Below are 20,690 nucleotides of genomic sequence, written 5' to 3'. Positions count from 1 at the left end.
TGAATTCTTCTTTCTAATAGAATGTGTTTGTCATGAGATGATTGCAGTTTTATTCCAGCACATCACTGTTAAATGGAAGTATTTGTGATAGATTTGACTTTCTCCTTCTGAACTGTTGCTTGCAGGAAGCTTTGGAATGGTCTGGTACATGTTTTGGCTTTTGGTGTCTTATGAAAGTCCTGCAAAGCATCCTACTATTACAGATGAAGAACGTAGGTACATAGAAGAAAGCATTGGAGAGAGTGCAAATCTTTTAGGTGCAATGGAAGTAAGAACTTTATTATGGTGTATATTCCTATCTTATTCCCATCTCGCCCCCATTGACCAACCAAACTATCTCACAAGTTCTTCTTCAGCAAAACTAATTTGGTATCAGTCATAACTTATTTTTTTTTGGTCCATCCATATTCTCTGACTTAGGAATAATAGCTGTTTCCTCCATCTGTCATTTTTTTTTTATCCTTTCTTAAGCATTTAAAAATGTACACTGGGTTATAACTGTAACGGCAAACCTAAACAATATTTTTAAACAGTTCAATATGGTCTATAATTTAAACAAATACAATAAATAGTTGTCCATTTTAAATTTTAAAAATCCAAATCAGTCATGAAAAGGGCAATTTTTGGTTTATTGAATACAGTAGTGCCCCTGGATCCTCAACAGATCTATTCCAAGACCCCCCGGCTTGCTTAAAACTGTGACTAGTACCGAACCCTACATAAAACGTTTTTCCTATACATACATATCTACGATAAAATTTAATGTGTAAATTGGGTAAGTGATTGACCACAGTGACTAATATTAAAATAGAAGAATTATAACAATATACTGTAAGGAAACTTAAGTTAACTGCGCCCCCCGCTTCCCATAAAATCTTATTGTACTGTGCAAGTAGTAACTGAAACTTCAGAAAGTGAAACCACGGTTAAGGGAGGACTGCTATGTTCTAAATGTAGGTTTAATACATGCGTATTTATGTCATCTGTGGTTTAGGAGATACTGAAGCATTAGAACACCAATAATAGACAGCTGATATAAAATAATTATAACAATTTAATTATTTTTTTGATAAAATATCATTATCTTTCAGGATTATTATTATGAATATCAAGCATCATAAAGGCAATGTTGTGAAGCCCTTTTTTCCTGATGATTTGATTCCTTCTGATTTACTTAAAAAGAGAAAACATAGTTCTATTTCAATAATGCAAATGTTGTATTCTATGTAACATTGATATATTGTACATAGTAATTAATACAAAAGCCCCCCGATATTATATTTTAAAAAGAAGGCTGGGCATGGTGGCTCACACCTGCAATCCCAGCACTTTGGGAGGCCGAGGTGGGTGGATTGCCTGAGGTCAGGAGTTCGAGACCAGTCTGGCCCACATGATGAAACCCCGTCTCTACTAAAACTACAAAAATATTACCCAGGCCTGGTGGCGTGAGCCTGTAATCCCAGCCACTCGGAAGGCTAAGGCAGGGCAATTGCTTGAACCAGGAAGGTGGAGGTTGCAGTGAGCTGAAATCACACCACTGCACTCCAGCCTGGGGGACAGAGCGAGACTCAGTCTAAAAAATAAAAAAAATAAAAAAAAATAAAAAAAACCCACAAAAATACACTGTCGAGTAAAAGTAGTGTATTTAGACATATTGAAGCATTTGGTGATCTGATCAATGATAGTTTCCTTATGCTAAGAGCTGGAAGATGTCATACACTAATTGGAGAATCAATGCCCTTTACATATTATGCATTTGTTCTTTTAAAACAAACACCTCTCCCTCCCTATTCTAGGTGTGGTTGATTCTAGCTCAGATTCTCTACTTCATTTGTTAGAGAATGCCTGTCTTTGATGTCTCATCTTAGGTTAAAAAAAAAAAAAGTCTATCACCCATTATTGCTGAGCCAAATTGGCCTTTAATGAATAAGAAAAATCCCATATCATATATAATTCAGAAGTTGAACTTCAATGGTTTAAACAAATCTTTACTGTGTAGTTGTTCCATGAGTTAGCCTGGCATTAGAACTTTCCCCTTTGTGTTTCCTTCTGTAAATAGACTAATAATTTCTTATGGTGGCTACTCAGAAACAAGAGGTGATATGGGAGTGGGTGGAAGATTGGTAGTATGCACTGGTGCCCACTAGTTGCAGTTATTTTGAGCAGAAGGTAATGGAGATTGGTTTCTGGCAAGTTTTGAGTTTAGCCTCGATTTCTAGCCCCAAAATAATGTGATCAGCCTATATCTATATCCTATTAATTCATTATGTTCTTTTATTTACCAGTTCTTGAGAGGTCATATGTCTAGATTAGAAATAAATTTTAAAAATAATCAGAAATTCTGTCTAGGTAAAAACTAATTCCTACAAATGACCCCAGAAAGAACAGCAGGAGAATGAAAAAACAGCACAGATAATCTTCAGCTCCCCGCTTCCTATACCTCACTGCTTTTCTAAACACAATATTTTACTTCTTACTGATGTTTCATATGTTCCTGTAGCTTGAAAGTAAATTTTAAAATGAGATTTTGTGGGAATATAACTTGTATTCTAGTTTGAACTTTTATCTTGTGAACAAATTTAATATACAGCAAAGGAGAAAGAATACTGACAGGAATATCGTATACTCACCACATAGGTGCAACAATTACCATCTTGCTTATTTATTTCACTTTTGTTTTGATGAACCATTTCAAAGTAAATAAAACGTCAAACTACTTTATCCATAAAAACTTCATGTGTATCTCTAGAAAAATAATATTCTCCTTCACAATGTCAGTACTACTATCACACCTAACATAATTAAAAACAATTCTGCATCATCATTTAACATCTACATCATATTCAAATTTCTAATGCTGTCTACATTCTAATATCTAACCTGTATTCAAATTTATTTTTAGCTATTTGTTTTGAATCTGAATCTGATTAAGAATCACACATTGCAACTGATGGCAATGTCTTTTAAATCTATTTTTCTCTAAAAATAGATTTAAATATAGCATATGTACAGAAAAAAATCACAAATAGTAAACAATCAGCTTGCTTAATTTGTATAAACCAAACATAAACAGCCAGTTCAATAAATAGAACATCATCAGAATACCATAATCTTCCCTTTATTCCCCCAACAATTTTTTAAGGTATAAGATGAGATATTTTTCTCTTGCTTTTGATGAAGTGCTTTATGATGTAAAGAATAAAGTTCTTAGGAAAGATGATCCTGGTATGAATGAAAAGATCTTTGCCCAGCAGGGAAAAGTTCTTTTACTTCTAATAATATTCTGGAGTCATTTCTTATGCTAACATAATACCATAATGCAGACATTTCTGTCTTCTGACATTTTTATTATCTGTGAAATGAATGTACTCATCTGGAATTATTTTCTTAGAACATATTGATTTCTTTTTAAAAACTGTACTTTTTGAACCTATTTATGATGCTGCCACTAAATTTTTTTATCCAAAGCCACAGTATTCATTACATATTATTAGGACAGATTTTTGTTTTTGTTTGTTTTTTTTTTTTTGTCTTTCATATATCTATGATCACCACATCATAACTTCCTACTGTGTTGCATTTAAAGTGATCTTTAAATGGCTTAATTACAGCCACAACCAATACTAGCAATTATGATGTTTTACATTCAGGAATAATTGTTAAATCCGCGTGAAAGATATTTGCCTCCTCTTTCAGTCATTTAGTTAGGTCAAGGATCCCAAGTTAGCTTTTAACAAAGTTATTTTAGGGCACTGTTTCCACACCAAACAGTATTTTGGTGTTCAAAATAAAGTACTTGAGAAATAATCGGGAAATATGAGAGATATTTTAATGTCTAAAAATATTACTCTTGGGGGAGAATACGTACTTGCTTACATTTTGGCATACACAGAAACTTTAAGTATAATTAGGTTTAATTTTTTAAAGGGGTCATATGCAAAGCTGATCATATTTAGGTTGTTAATTTTGAATGCTTTGAATATTTTAAGTAACTAGTTAAGTGCCAAAGGTACGCTAGGGATAGACAAATGCTTTCACCCAGCTGTTCTGAGTTTTATAGAACCTTGAACTCTAGTGTCACAGAATTTATAGTTAAAGCTACTAGCTATCAAGAGAATTTATGGATTGATTGATAGTAGAATAATTGACTTAGATTGTTTGGTAGTAGAATAATTGACCTCAGGTAGGGTCTAGTCTAGAATACTGTACTCTTAAGTTTTTGTATCTTTCTCTTCATGAATACATTGGATTTTCAATGTTTTAAATGAAATGTTTTAGCTATCACAAGCTCACTGATGTGGCAATAAGTTTTTGCTGAGATACGATCTATCACCATTAAAAAAAAATTTAAAAAGGAAAAAAAAAACTTTAGAAACTAGGACCTATGCTTTTGGAATCAATTTTCTATAATTATGTAATCCTGTGTATTCCTAAAGCTGGAATAATCTAATAAGTTGCAGTGATTGAGATCATATTTTTTTTTCTTCCAATGATTACTTATGTAGCTAAGATTAACTGGGTGGTTATAATTAATGCTTCACTACATCTTTCTACCTCTTACTTATGACCTGTCATATTCATCCTGAAAATGCAAAGCACCTATTATTCCCATTTAAGTTTGAAAATATTTAAAATGGTCATAATGTCTCTCTTTTTGGAATTTCAGAAATTCAAGACTCCATGGAGGAAGTTTTTTACATCCATGCCAGTCTATGCAATAATTGTTGCAAACTTCTGCAGAAGCTGGACTTTTTATTTATTGCTTATTAGTCAGCCAGCATATTTTGAGGAAGTCTTTGGATTTGAAATTAGCAAGGTATGTAAAATGTATTCTTATATAAATTGTGGATTACCTATGTATTTAAGTGAATTTTAAATTCATTTACAAAAATTTTTGTCTTCTAATTTTCAGAGATTATTCATTTATTCATTAAACAACTGCTAGGAAATAGAAGCAAAGTAAAATGTTTCAGTGTCTACTGTATTCTATTGTCTGCTAGAATTGCTCTCTGGTACTGAGAATACAGGCAAAACAAACCTAGTTTTTGCCTTCATGGAACTTACAGGCCAGTTGGGGCGAGCAGCAGTGTAATCTTTTCCGTGTAAATAAGCATAACTCCCTTTAAGTCTCAGGTCACAGACAATGTAACAAACAAAAAAAGTTTTCCATTCAAATATAATTGTACTTACTAATTTCCAATCTAATTATTCTTCAATGCTCTAGAACTCTCATCCAGTGAAAAGATAGGATTGTAAAAGAAAATCTGAAAACATTTTTATACTTTGTCCATCCAATTTATTAATTTAACAAGTATTTGTTGAACACAATGTGCAGAACTTTATGTGAGATGCAGAAATAAAAACATGGTTTCTGTCCTCAAAATGCTCACAGCTTGGTGGTATAAACATGAAAATAAGTTACCAATTAGAATACAGCATGCAAACTTCCACAGACATTTGTTCATAGCTATGGGAATATAATCATCTTGAGATTTTCTATAAGGGTAAAATGAATATAAAAATACTACTCTATATTTATATAGGAACTCGAAATTTAGAAACTACTCTCATATTCATGAACAACTTTTGCTGTTTGATCTGTTGAACAACAGTTATCATTTCTATTGAAATGATGGGGAAACAGAAACTAGGGAAAGTAATTAAATTGCTTAAAGCCACGCTAGTAATGCATGACAAAATCAAATTTAGACAAAGATTCTTTGATTTTTGTTTAATTATCTTCACTATGCCATTCAAATTCAGGTAAATCATATATCCATTCAAGTATTTAGTGAGTATCTGCTCAATGCCATCTCTGTGTCAAGCCCTTTGCTGAGTCCTGAATACATTGTCTGTGCTGGCAATGGTCTTGCTATCTCTCTTCATGTCATTACATAAGTCCAGCTGGGCTCGCTATTCATATTCTGTCTCTACTTGAAAGACTGAGACCTGGGACTGAAGAAAACCTCAGTTTAGGAGTAGCTATTCTAAGAGCTCTTTTGTAATTCCTGTTTCTAAGGAAACTGTTTCCTCCATCCCGGAGAAGAATGGCTGCTTTAGACAGAGCTCTTCTCTCTAGAGCTGATCAAACATTCCAGGGTAGCCTTTGGGAGCTCTGAGAGGTGTTATACTTCTCAACAAAGGCTGCTGGAGGTGTGAGTCCATTTTCATAATCTAGGACAAATATGACACTGAGAGGCTATGAATAAAGTCAGGTCTTGGGGGGAAGAGTGACGAAGCCAACTGATGTTAATGAAACTATGTGGTCATTTTGGCCCTCTAGCTCCAATTAATTGAGGATGCTTGAGTAAAAGCAATGGTATTTTGTAAAAACTAATTATAAATCAACCAGCAGATGGGTTGGTTTATTTCATTCATTAGTTATATTTTTAACGAAAATTGTGGATAAATTCACACAGACACATTGGTCTTCATATACTAATTAGATTGGTTTAAAAAATTCTGACTTAGCTGAAAAAAATTGTATAGGACATGCTGGAGAACACAGAGAATTAGATTCGGGTCTAAGCTGACATGGCTTCAAATTCAAGATCTACAACAAAGTATTGGTATATAATCTTGGGCATAGTTTTGAGTAATTATCGGCTTCAATTTTCTTATCTCTAAATAATGGTATTAACTTAATACCATTAAATAATAAGGATATTATTTAAAAGCTGCATCCAAATTTAGGTAAAGTAAGTAAAATATTTACATGGAAGATCATTCTCTTCAACTTTAGTTAAATTGGGTATCCTACAGAAAGAAACATGAGTGCAATGGCTTAATCTTCATTCTAATTATACTGACTTAGTTAAGACAGCACCATATATATAAATAAAATTATAACATAGATTTTATATCAGTTAACTATATAAGTTAATTATATTATTTAACTGATATATATATATATAATTATATACTGGCATAAGCTAATACAATATATATCAGGTATATATATTTTTATTTTTATTTTCTAAAACACACACACACACATATATATATATATAATTTAATATATTATATCAGCCTATGCTTATATGTAACATTTTCAGGCCCTTGAAAATGGCGTATCAGCAGGTCAGTGATAGGATTAACCAGCACTTTGAAAGGTCAGATTATAAGGGGCAAGCCAAATGAGAACAGACGTCCACTCCTTTTGAGCTTCCTATTTAAGGAGGAGAAGAATAGTGGTGGCTGGCTGTGCTTTGCTGCTATTTCTGAACAGAATATGGATCAGATAGGAAGACATACGATCTAGACTATGACCCAGAAAAGCTAAAAGAAGGCTGGGACAAAAATCTAATTACTGGAGTTTCTATGAAGAATAAATCAGTTATAAGCTCAAAAACATTTATCCTATCCTTTCAAAACCTTAAAATAATAAGCAAACTTTTATGTGATTGACATAAATGATATTTAGGAAGGTTTTGATCATTTTGATCATGTGACAAGTGATTCCTCATAAGTCACCAAAAGCCAAAAGACCACTGAATAACTCACAAACTTTTGAAATCTCTTTGGCCCTTTTGAGGTGAAATACAGAGTATATCCACATATTGTTAAAGAAATTAGGAGAGTCAATACCCTTAAATGTTAAATCAATACGCTAAAATAGTCTAAAACTTGTCTGATTAACCCTGTAGATTGTTAGCACCTTGCATTTTCCATAGTGCTTTGCATACCCTTTGCTGAAAGTGTGAAAAAATAACCATAGCTTTGTTCCTTTCTTATCCAAAGTAGTCAAAATGATTGTTCGAATATATAGTAAATAACAGAGGATTTTCAATTGAAAAACTTTTCAGACTTATTAAACACTGGGTAAAAATGCGAGTCATTTATGTGGACTTAGGCAATGTGGTTACTTCCAAACTTTTAGCCTGCCTTTATAAATGCCAAAAACATACCATGTAATTCTACACAAATCCTAACATAGTGTCTTTCAGAATGTTTTTGTTGTTGTTCAAATGTTTCTTTCTACACATTGACTGCTTGAAATATATTTACTCCATATTAAGAGTAAAAAGCCCTGTAGTTTTCTCAAGATGCTAGTCTCAAAAGCAATAATGTTTTTTTTTTTTTTTTCTAATGTCAGTTTACCTGACGTCTTTATTTAGGTACCTGTTGAGTCCCTGCTACATACCAAGTTTCGTACTAGACTAAGCACATTAATATATATCGTCTGATTTCATTTGATTTTTCCTTCTCATGGCATTGGTGCCAAGTATAAAGGCTAAGAGCCCAGTCTTTGGCCTCAGGTAGAACTGATTCGAAACTTGACTCTCAAAATCACTTAAGTCTTCTGACTCTCAATTTTTTTTTACTTAGTAAGAAGACTATTAATATCATCCATCTGGGATGGAAGAGATCATTATGTAGCCTGAACAGTTAACCTATTGTGGAATCATTTACTATCTCAATTAATCATTACAACTCAAATCCATGATTGTGATATCATACTATATACCAGTGTAAAATAAAATAGAATCTTTGTGTCAAACCTTCGATAATCTAATTGGAAAGACATACTTAAACACACATTATGAATGCCATCTGTCAAAAATTGTTTTTCAAAGTTTACCTAGTAAAAAAACTTCCTTATATGTTCACATTCAAAGTTTATTAAGTCCACATATGTGGTAATACATAATTTAAATGCATTTTATTTATACTTACTGTCCCCATAATGCTTAGAACACAGTGCTTTGTGTGTAAGTAATGGTTAAAAATATGTGTTTAACTGATCCTGGTGGGTAAAGTTTGAAATTAGGCTATTTAGCATGAAATTAATTGAGAAACTACATGCCACAATACTTGTGATCAAGTATTGATATTTGATGCAGAAAATACTTAAAATTGAAGAAATTATCTGCATTATCTGGGATCTTACTCTACAGAAATTATGTCTGTGCTTTTTACTCATAAGATATCTATAAAGTACAAATATGCATTTTTCCCCATATGAATTAAACATAAATTTAAAATACAGCCTCTTCAAGATGTGACAAATGTATTTTTCCTCTCTGTCTCTCTCTCGCCACTTTTGCTCTCTTTCACTAAGGATGTATTTGTGCAAACACATTTAACAATATCAGAAGAGTTGAATCATACTCAAAATTTACTGATGCATTACATAGCAAAAAATATATATATATTACTTCTCACAGAAGGTCGAAAGGGATCCAAGTAAATTTGCTTAGCTTTTCTCATGTATTCTGTGGAAAGCATTACTTATTCTAGGAATGAGCAAGTGATCATTTGGAAAGAGTATTTTTCCTTCCTTTTTCCATAAAAATGTAATGACAGATTCAGAAACTAAGGCCATTAAATTACCCATATTATTTACGGTTATGTCTATTTCTCCCCCTTCTTGTTTTTCATCAGGTTGGCATGCTATCTGCTGTGCCACACTTAGTAATGACAATTATTGTGCCTATTGGGGGGCAAATTGCAGATTTTCTAAGAAGCAAGCAGATTCTTTCAACTACGACAGTGAGAAAGATCATGAATTGTGGTGGTAAGTACATAAGTGGCACTAAGGACATGTTTTTAGTTCAATCAGTTTAACCTACATGAGAAAATAACTTTTTCTACACAGATCAAATTACTTAGATGCAGTTGCATTTGTGCCTTCATTGTTCACTTAAAATAACTTCCTCATACTACGTCAAACTTTTCATAACTCCTAGTTTTAAGTAACTGCTTTATAATGCCATTTGTGGCCGGGCACGGTGGCTCATGCCTATAATCCCAGCACTTTGGGAGGCCGAGGTGGGTGGATAATGAGGTCAGGGTTTGAGACCAACCTGGCCAACATAGTGAAACTCCATCTCGACTAAAGACACAAAAAATCAGCTTGACGTGGGGGTGGGTGCCTGTAATCCAGCTACTTGGGAGGCTGAGGCAGGAGAATTGCTTGAACCTTGGAGGCAGAGGTTGCAGTGAGCCGAGATCGCACCATTGCACTCCAGCCTGGGCAACAAGAGTGAAACTCCGTCTCAAAATAAATAAATAAATAGATAAATAAATAAATAAATAAAGCCATTTGTATTTATTGTAACTAACTTACCTCTTCCCATCATTGAAACTTTAGGTTGTTTTGGATGTTTTTCTTTGTTTGTTTCTGTGTTTTTGAGATGGAGTTTCACTCTTATTGCCCAGGCTGGAGTGTGATGGCATGATCTCAGCTCACCACAATCCCCGCCTCCCGGGTTCAAGAGATTCTCCTGCCTCAGTCTCCAGAGTAGCTGGGATTACAGGCACGGGTGACCATGCTCGGCTAATTTTGTACTTTTAGTAGAGACTGGGTTTCTCCATGTTGGTCAGCTGGCCTTGAACTCCTGACCTAAGGTGATCCTCCCGCCTTGGCCTCTCAAAGTTCTGGGATTACAGGCATGAGCCACCACATCTGGCCTGGATGTTTTTATTAAAACACAAGGAAAGCTTCATGAATCTCTAGGATAATAATTATAAATAAAATAAATATAAATAAAATTATAAAATAAAATTATTATTATTATTGTTATTAGTTTGGAAGATAGACTCTCTGAAGTGGAATTTCTAGGTTAATAAATTGGAACATTTTTAGCAGTTTTGGCTCACTGGTAAAATTTCAAAAATTTCTGAAGAATTTCTATGTGTTTGCTTCTGAAGGTTTTGGCATGGAAGCCACACTACTCCTGGTTGTTGGCTATTCTCATACTAGAGGGGTAGCAATCTCATTCTTGGTACTTGCAGTGGGATTCAGTGGATTTGCTATATCTGGTAAGATATATATTTTTTCTTTGTACTTGGGACATTCTGATTTTGACTGCTGATAAAAAGGCACATACATATATCTTTTTATAGATATCTTCATATATATCTTTTATAGGTTGAAAAATAGTCAAATATTTCCACTAGAAAATGAAAAAAATAAAATATTTAGAAAACATTTAGATTTGTTAATACTCGATGTCCTCCTGGACTGCCTTTTTTTGTTTTTGTTAAGAAAACATTACCTCCTCTCTGGAGTGAACATCACATATTAAGTGTTGGATAAGAATTCATACCTCATTCTATTCTCATTATATCCCCGAGAGAAATTATCACAACGTAATTAAGCACGTGCTCTGAACCCAGTATATTTTAAGGAGTTGTGATGTGTGGTTTTACAGGTACTTACTTTTAAGAAGTTTAGGATCCCCTGAGTCAAAACTTATGTGTGTATTTCAGGTTTCAATGTTAACCACTTGGATATTGCTCCAAGATATGCCAGTATCTTAATGGGCATTTCGAATGGTGTTGGCACATTGTCAGGAATGGTTTGTCCTATCATTGTTGGTGCAATGACAAAGAATAAGGTAAGGTGGCCAAAACAGATGTTTATTCATAGAAGACAGTTTCTCAAAATGATAATCTTTTTGGAAAAGAGTTAAAATATTATCCTTAGTATTCTCTTTCTTGTCCAGTCACCACATCTCTGAGTGGGAAAGATAAATGAGACTCAGAATAAAAAATCTTTTTAAGAATTCCAAGAAAGTCAATTTCCCTAACCAATAAGCAATATGTTTCTCAACCCTTTTTAATAATTCTGATACCCCTGATGTGATAAAAACTCCCTTTTTCTCTGGCTTATTAAAATACTCAAGCAGATGTCTTCTGAGCTTTATTTGTAAACCTCAATTCAGATTCCTCCGCAGTTGTCCAAGGGAGAATATTATCATCAGCTATTTGTACTTGTATGTGTAGGCAGAGCTTCAAAATTCTGGTTTACTAGAAGTAAAGAAACAAAAGAAATGGAATAAAAAGATAAGTAAATCAACGGAAATGAAAAGAGATTATGAATATTTTAAAAATCAGCAGGCCATAGATATATTTGGAATTTTTTTTCTAAACTTCTAGATTTAAAACATCAAATAATAAAAGTAATAGCATTACAGAAGTGTTATATAGAGTGTTTGCTTCACATAATCAGTACATGGATTTCCCCAAATATAGTGTTTCATGAAAATTCAGTGGTGGTGTATTCAGAGAAGACGTTAGGCATTTAAATCATGGGGAGTCTGTTCTCACAGTGCTGCTTTTTGTCACTGCAGTCACGTGAAGAGTGGCAGTATGTCTTCCTGATCGCTGCCCTAGTCCACTATGGTGGAGTTATATTTTATGCAATATTTGCCTCAGGAGAGAAACAACCCTGGGCAGACCCTGAGGAAACAAGTGAAGAAAAATGTGGATTTATTCATGAAGATGAACTTGATGAAGAAACAGGGGACATTACTCAAAATTATATAAATTATGGTACCACCAAGTCTTATGGTGCCACAACACAGGCCAATGGAGGTTGGCCCAGTGGTTGGGAAAAGAAAGAGGAATTTGTACAAGGAGAAGTACAAGACTCATATAGCTATAAGGACCGAGTTGATTATTCATAACAAAACTAATTACTGGATTTATTTTTAGTGTTTGTGATTAAATTCATGTGATTACACAAAAAATTTAAAAACACGTGACATAAACATGTAAACATATCAACCAGGCAAGTCTTGCTGTTAAAATGAAAACAAAACAAACCCATGAGGTTACCTTCAAGTGCAATCTGTAAAATTGTGAAGTTCCATCATTTCCATTCAAGTCATCCATTCTTGCATTTGTGACTTAAAAGTTTGACTGGTCAAAATTGTAGAAACAAGTAGTTACCCTTTGGATTCATATGAGCTAAAACTCATCACTATTTAATAAAGCACAACATCTCATCCTACAAAAGTTAGGAACCCAAAGCTACTTGATCATGCAAAACGCACTTATATATTTGTTACACTGTATTGCAGGATAGCATACAGAAGTTGGCTGCATCAGGTAGAGGCGACATTTATTAAGTGAAAATCAGGGAGTTGGGATATGTCTCAAAGAAGTACATTGTGAACTATCAGCTACAAAGTTGTACTGAATAACTATTTGAATTGCATAATGTAAGATATTTTGTTAGTCCTCAAAAGGAGTATCTTGCAGTCTTTTCTATGAAATGCTTGGCCACAAACACTTATTTCTGTGAAAGAGAATATGTAAATTGAGGGGTGTGCTTCATGTTCTTCCATCCATTTACCTAACAGTATGAAACACTTCACATTTCAATAAAATCAAACTTTTCATGTAGCATATCACATAACTTTTTTGCAAAAAATATAAAAAGAAATAAACTTCAATGTATTTTTATTACAACTTTGTACTGGTTGTAACTTGCATTAGAAAAAAAAGAGATATATACACCACAAAGAATCTAATAAGAAATTTACTATGGAAATATAGCCCTTAAAATGCAATATTAAGAACAAAGAAATAGAAAATGGTTTAGATATCCTTCTTCCTTCATGATTAAATAGTATATGAAACTTGTGCCACAGAGCTATATATAATATGAAAAGATTAACTTCATAGAGATATTGTAAGTAGGCAATTTTATTATTTAAGGTCCTACTAAGAAATATTTGTCTTAAATATATAGGACAATAAATTATATTAAAATGGTCTCTCTCTATATATATCTGTATATCTTATACATGTCCATACACAGAAACATAATAAACAATGTTCACACAAAACCAAAAATAGCATACACCTAATGTTGGGTTAGGGAATTGCAATTTCTACTTTCATAGAGTCATAGAATTTTAGGTGGGGAAGAGGCATTTTGCTTGTCATTTCTTAATATAACTCAACAAGAATTGCAACATTTGTGTACCAAGCAATAAGTGCAATGCATACAATTTCCTGTCTGTATATTACCTTCATTTTGCTTGTAGTAGCCGTTTGGGTGGTTGGAATGATTTTTTTTAAAGCTAACATCAGACCTCTTTATAATGTTCTAAAATTATGATAATGCATTTCCCAATTCAACTCAAAATATTATTGGTGTATTTTGTCTATTCTGGATATCTGATCTGTTCATTGTATTGTGCTAGTGACTGGAGGCCCTGCTACTGCAAATATAAAACATGAAGTTTGTTTAAAAAATGCAAATCATTCTTTACCTTAAGAAAAAAAATACTCTTTGCTTTGTGCCTCAAAGTGATGTAATGTGATCACAGCTTTTGTTGTGTTGAATGAAAATATGTGGACTGTCATTTTGTTGCAGCAAAAAAGTGTTAATAAAATGCTCTATTTATCCTTTCTTAAAAAGCTGTGCATTAATCATACATTAATTTGGATTTATTTTGTTTAGTTTTTAGCTTTAATATGAATTTAGCTGGTGGAGGCTCCAATGAAGCCAAATATAGGCTTCAAGAACAACAACAACCTTTTGAACCATTGGGCGTTTAATGAAAGAACATGGCACTCTTTAGATTGTGTGGGATGTGACTCCATAGAGTTTTAAATCAAGAAATAGGTCTCTGAGTCAAACTCCAGATTTCAATGAGTTTTCTCACAACTGCTGCTAAGTTCAAAGAAAAATTTAGGAAAAAACTAAAAACAAATCACATCAGTATTACCACCTAATTTTAATTGCACACATACCCTGTGCTAGGTAACTGTCCTAGTCATTTTTTGGTATAGGATCTCATGTAACTACACAGTGATCATCCAAAGTAGGTACTCTTTTTATTCCCAGCTTGTAAATGAAGAAACAGAAATTTAGAAGCTAAAATGTTATAATGGCATTATATTATAATATTTCAGCCAAACTAATTAGCAGTAAGCAAGCTTTATCAAGGCAGCCAAAAGAATGTCTTTGTGAGTGGAATGGAAATAATTTAGCTCAGATTCCCTAACTCATAGGAATATAGAAGATGATAGGGGTAAATATGTGTAGAATCTATATATAGAATCTATAAAATCTAAGACTCATAGAACTTTACTGCTCAGAGGACTTAGGAGATGATTTAGTTGATACCTGTTGTTGAATGAAGGAGAACACTGAAGGCCAATAAAAGGAACAGACTTGATCAAGGGGACTCAGAGATTGTTAATGGAATTGGAAAGAAATTTTGATGACTAGCTGTGCATTTATTTTTATTTTCTCTGTAAATAAGATTTCTATTTGAGTTAATTAAATGACCATTTATTGCTTCTACCACTACTCCCATGTCCACCACTCATATCTTCCAATCTTCTGCATAAAGAAACAATGGCCAGAGACCCAGCCTAATTCTTAAGCAGGTTCACAGGCCAGGCCATTCTCCGTAGAACTTGATAGCAGGAATAAAAATGACTTGAATTTAACACTATATAATTTCCCCAGTTCTAAAACAAAAAGTTTACATTTCTCATAAGAAAATTGTTCTTACCTGGGAGAAATGGAACATGCCTGTAGTCCCAGTGACTCCTGAGGCTGAGCTAGAAGGATCACTGTAGCCCAGGAATTGGAGGCTGTGGCACACTATGATTGTGTCTATGAATGGTCACTGCACCCCAGCCTGAGCAACAGAGTGACACCCATCTCTAAAAAAATTGTTCTGATGATGTCTCCAAATATTACCACTAGCCACATTCATTTTCTCATCTCTCAACCCCAAAAATTCATTGTCCCCTTCTCCTCTTCCTCTCTGCCTTTTTTTTTTTCATTTTCCTCCTCATTATCATATGTATCTTTTTTTGCAGTTTGCAAAATGTTTTCCTATGAATTGCCACATTTTGTCTTCACATCTGCCTTTTAAAATTAAAAGACCAAGTATCATTATTGGTATTTCTATTTTCCAGGTAAGGTGGACAGGTCTAAGAGAGTGTAGTAAACTTCCTAAAGATTCCCCAGGCAAAGATAGAACTAGAATACAGACTATCTGGCCACAGCAAGAGAGCATTTTCTTTTTACTTTTAAGTCATTTTATTACCTTTCTGATTATAAATGTAGTGTTTGGAGAATAGGGGAGTTTCATTAGGTGTAGGACAGCATTAAAAACAATGAAAATAAAGTAATCAATAATTATTCTACCCAGGGATAAGCACTGTTAACATTTCGAAAGTCTTTTCTGTGAAAAACACACATAAAACTTACATTCTATTAATTAAATAATATTGCATATTATTTAGTTTCCAAGTTCAAAATTATGCTTGATTTACTACTGCTACCTAATGTTCATTTAACAGTAGAACATGTGTATTTTCCTATTTGAATAATAAAGTTCTATAATCTAATATTCAATTATTTAATAAGAACTATATTTCATCTATCTATCCCATACCTTATTTATGAAACATTTTAGTTATTTCCAATATTTGGCTGCTATAATGATTGGTGTTATGAACATCTTTGTGTTACCATCTTCGCATGCTTTTCCCTTTATAATGTGTGGACCCTTTTGGGAAATGCAAAGCGACATATACACATCTTCAACTTCTATAACCATGATAGATAATCAAGTTACCATTTGTGGGTTATTATTCCTGTATTTTTCTAGAGGAAATACTACTGGCAAATTGTCTTTTCTGGGGTTCACTTACTAATTAATTTGTTCAACTCAATAAATGTATATTAATCACTCATACTATGGGAGATACTGAGGATTCACTGGTGAGAAGATGACCCAGTCCCTCAGGCATTTATTTACATGGTCCTCAGTTGCCCAGCAAGATGTGACACAAATGTGACTGAGAGAAGCTTCTGGACACAGGACCCTAAGTAACAACCCTGAAAAAGGAATTTTCTTAATCTTCCAAACTCCTGAAGATGAAATGTCTTCAAGTTGCTCCCCATGTCAAATTGATTGATTGATTGATCGTAGTTTCAGGTGAGGAATCTTCTCTCAACCTCAGAAAGCCTCATGCTGCAGGGAGTCTAGGTCATGGAAGATACCAGCATCTAGTGTCTCCAGTACCTGAATCTCTGTAAAGAGATGGTTTAATCTTTTAAGTGTGGTTTCCAGTTCTTCAACTTTCTTTTTGTTGTGTTCCTTTTCTGGGCTTCTCATGAGCTGTAAATTTTCTCTTTCCATTTCTTCCTTCATCTACTCTTAGTTTTAACCACAAATAGAGACTACTAAGATTTAATTCTTTTGGTAGTGACATAATTAGCAGGAATTTTAATTTTTTTCTTTCTGTCTTCATTCAAGAACTCAGACCTGAATTTTCATTCAGCTATGTCAAAAACACCTTATTTGTAAAGGTTTGTCTAACACTGTTCAGTCACTTAAAGTGTTCAAGCTTCGCCAAGGTTTTCCCTAAATGCAGCTAGGCATCTAAAAATTGCATTAGCTGGATATATCATCCTGACCACTGCCCATATTCCACATCATTTATTGAATGAAACCCTTAGCTTTCAACGAGAGCAAGCAAAATGAAGAAATCTCTCCAGTCTTGTTAAACCACATTTGAGGACGTGTTTTATTACTTTGCCCAATGTGCATTAGATAAAGATCCTTGCCTTTCTAATAGTTTGAGGAATGCTTTTTGTGATGCATTCATGTGCTGTCAACAATTACACATGAAAGACATTAAGCCTGTCATGCTTCCTTCTTTGTTTCCTCTAGGGAGCTCCAAGATACAGTTTTTGACTCAGTTGTTATTTGTTATATTGTATATATACACATATGTATGTGTGTGTGTATATATATATGTATGTGTGTGTGTGTGTATATATATACTCTCTTAATCTTTACAAAAACCTTTTGTGATAGGTACTATTGTAAACTTCATTTTATAAATAAAGGAACTTAGGCACAGAGAAGGTAAGGTACTTATCGAAGGTCACAGAGTTAAAATGTAAAATTTGAATGTGAACCCAAGCCATTTGGCTTCATATCCTAAACTCTATCACTACAGTCCATGCCTCTGAATAGTTGTGTGACTTTTAGAAGTTCCTTAATTTATCTGAGCCTTGCTTTTTCTTCCATAATATGGTACTTTAATACCAAATTAGTAGTTAGTTTGTGACTAAATCAAATAGTATGAAATGCTTAACACAGCACCCTGTATATTAATACAGTGTAATAAATGCTTAATGTATGTAAACACGTAAGTGTTTAACAAACGTCATTTCTCTGCACCCTTTCCTTATGATGCTAAGTAAATATAAGGTATTAACTCTTCAAGTGTGATGGTAATGTCAGATCCATCACAATGGACCATTTTAGAAACTATCTTGAGGTATTTTTATTTTTAACACTACTAAGTTACTCAGATTGGTTACCTAAATTACTTTTCTATTTATATTTTATAAATTTTATATGACATAAAACAAGTACAGAACAACAGGCACTATGAAACACTACACTGATTTTTTTTTCTTTTCCTGAAGCCAGAAAGCATGAAAGAAAGTTCAAATTTGGCCTTTTTCCAATTTGAAAGAATATCTGAAGCAAAGAATAAAATATCAATATTTCTTTATTCTGAGAATCCACATGTCTATTTTTATTATATTTTATGCTACTTTTCTGTGTTTCAAAATACAAAACCCAGCAAACCAGATATAGTCTTATTGCTCTCCAGTCTTTTTTTTAATCTCTGTGCTGCCAATTAAGATGTTGCCATAATCTTCAAGAACACTTGACAGTTTTCTGAAGCCATAAATTTTACAGCATTGGCAGAATGTTTTCATTTTATTAAAAAAAAAGGTAAAAAGGGAATTATACACATTTATGAACAGGTTTATGAATCCAAATGAAGTTCTTTTGCACAAAGCCAACAAAAGTGTGCATAAGAATAAATGTCACAGATAAAAGCCATCTTTCCCACAGATCTCATCAGAGTCTATTGGACTGCTTCTTGAGGATTTAAAAAAAAGGGGGGCAATGTGGTGGGGGCACGTGTCTACCTCCACAAATGGAAGGTAGAAATTAGTATGTCACCATTAGGCTAAAGGCACATTAATGGTCTCAATTCCAGTTGCAATGGGGATAGCAGAAGAAACAGAACTCTTTAGGTTTGAGCCCTGAACCTGCCACTTCCCTTAGGTAAATACAAGGCATGTCATGCCAGATCTCTGAGCCTCAGCTTCCCCATCTGGAAAATAAGGAATTGGTCTGCTTCAATGGTTCGTGAAATCTCAGCTCCAAAATTTTCTGGCTTTAATCTCTCTGACAAATTACTAAATTCCTCAGGTCAACTTGAAGAAATATAATAAATTGTTCTCAGAATTCAATCAAATATGAGACAGAATGTTTACTTTCTGCCTATATTTCTACTGACTTTATTAGCCACTCATTTTGATAACTAATAAGATAGAAGTTATGGGAGAGAGAGGCTTCTTTCAACCTGATGGGCTTCTTTGTGTGATACTCCCTACTCCCTGACTTATCTAGGGATATCTTGTATATTTTTACAGAATTTTGAATTTTAGAATTTCAGAAACTCTTTACAACCTAAATCCTTTCCAGTGAGTTGGAATACATGTATTAAAAATCATGAGTCTAAGTTCTAATGACTGGTTGCACTCAACTTTTACTAGTTTAATGGAATATATTATAGCCCACTAGCATGCTGGAAAGAATGAAAATAATATGAAAATCCTTGACTTTTAGACAGGAGTGCAATGGCATGGTCTTGGCTGACTGCAACCTCTACCTCCCTGATTCAAATGATTCTCTCGCCTCAGCCTACTGAGCAGTTGGGACTACTGGCGCATGCCACCACGCAAGGCTAATTTTTGTATTTTTAGTAGAGACTGGGGTTTCACCATGTTGACCAGGCTGGACTCGAACTCCTGACCTTGTGATCCACCCACCTCGGCCTCCCAAAGTGCTGGGATTACAGGCGTGAGATACTGTGCCTGGCCTACTTTATAAATGGAAAGGCTGAAGTCAGAAAGGTGAAGTGACTGTTCAAATCACCCAGCTAGTTAGTGACAGAAGGGTAACTCAAATCTACATTGTGGGATTCACAACAGTGCTTCTGATATAACTGAAAATCACTTTTTTATTCTGTAAGTCCATCGATTTGCCAAACAACAAATATTCATTGAGAATGTACTATGTGACAGGTACCAGGAATAGAGTGGAGGGAAAAGACTAAGTGGACCCTGCCTCTATAGAACTCTTAATGCAGTGTGAATTATAGATAATAAAGAGATAACCAGAAAAATCTATTATGATTCTGGTAGATGCTATAAAAGAAAATTTAGGTGTTTTAAGAAGGTTAAACACATGACCCAGTCTATAAGTTGAGAAAAATTTGCTCAGGGATGTGACATATACCATGAGACCTCAGAGATAAATATGAGTTAGCCTGGCATAGCATGACAGGAAGAGAGTTTCAGAAACAAGAAATGGCATGTGGAAAACACCATAAGGTGAAAAGAGTTTAGTATGTATTTGGTATTTTAGCATTAGCACTATTCAAATGTTAGTGAGTATGCATATAGAGCAAGTGATGTTTATTTAATAGATAGAAATGCTAAACAACTGAACGTAAATGTACAATACTAAAACATTATTTCAAGAGCTACACTCTGCCTATTCGTTACTTCATTCAACATCTATTGAGCTATGTGCTGGCTTGTTACTGCACTGTGGGGATACAAAAATGAATGAAACATTTATATAACATCTCTTAATTGGGCAGCAAATTCTGCATATCAACAGATAAATCATTTCTTACATGACTATACCACTTAACACAGTGTTTATCATAATTTGCAACTAGGTTTTTTGTTTCTTTTTGGAATTTAACGTATTTCTTCTACTAACCCATAAAACTCATACGGCAGATCTTTTGTTCTAAATGCTGCATACAGGGCCTAACATAGATTAGGAGCTCAACAAAAGCTTTATGGATGAAAGAAA

At 33.8% G+C, this 20,690-nt stretch overlaps 1 protein-coding gene across 1 annotated transcript in view; it reads left to right on the top strand.

The window, feature by feature from the left end:
* SLC17A6 (solute carrier family 17 member 6) overlaps positions 1-14,157 on the top strand; it is a 41,770-nt gene extending 27,613 nt beyond the window's left edge. Inside the window, exons 7-12 of the mRNA XM_005578382.4 lie at positions 126-268; positions 4,667-4,816; positions 9,385-9,517; positions 10,654-10,764; positions 11,215-11,342; positions 12,078-14,157. Coding sequence (XP_005578439.1) covers positions 126-268; positions 4,667-4,816; positions 9,385-9,517; positions 10,654-10,764; positions 11,215-11,342; positions 12,078-12,413 — 1,001 coding nt within the window. The 3' untranslated portion in view covers positions 12,414-14,157. The remainder of the gene's footprint in view (positions 1-125; positions 269-4,666; positions 4,817-9,384; positions 9,518-10,653; positions 10,765-11,214; positions 11,343-12,077) is intronic.
* The last annotated feature ends 6,533 nt before the right edge of the window (positions 14,158-20,690 follow it).

Source organism: Macaca fascicularis, chromosome 14 (genome assembly GCF_037993035.2).
Source record: "Macaca fascicularis isolate 582-1 chromosome 14, T2T-MFA8v1.1".
Lineage (NCBI taxonomy): Eukaryota > Metazoa > Chordata > Mammalia > Primates > Cercopithecidae > Macaca > Macaca fascicularis.
This window is presented reverse-complemented; position numbering and strand designations above follow the sequence as displayed.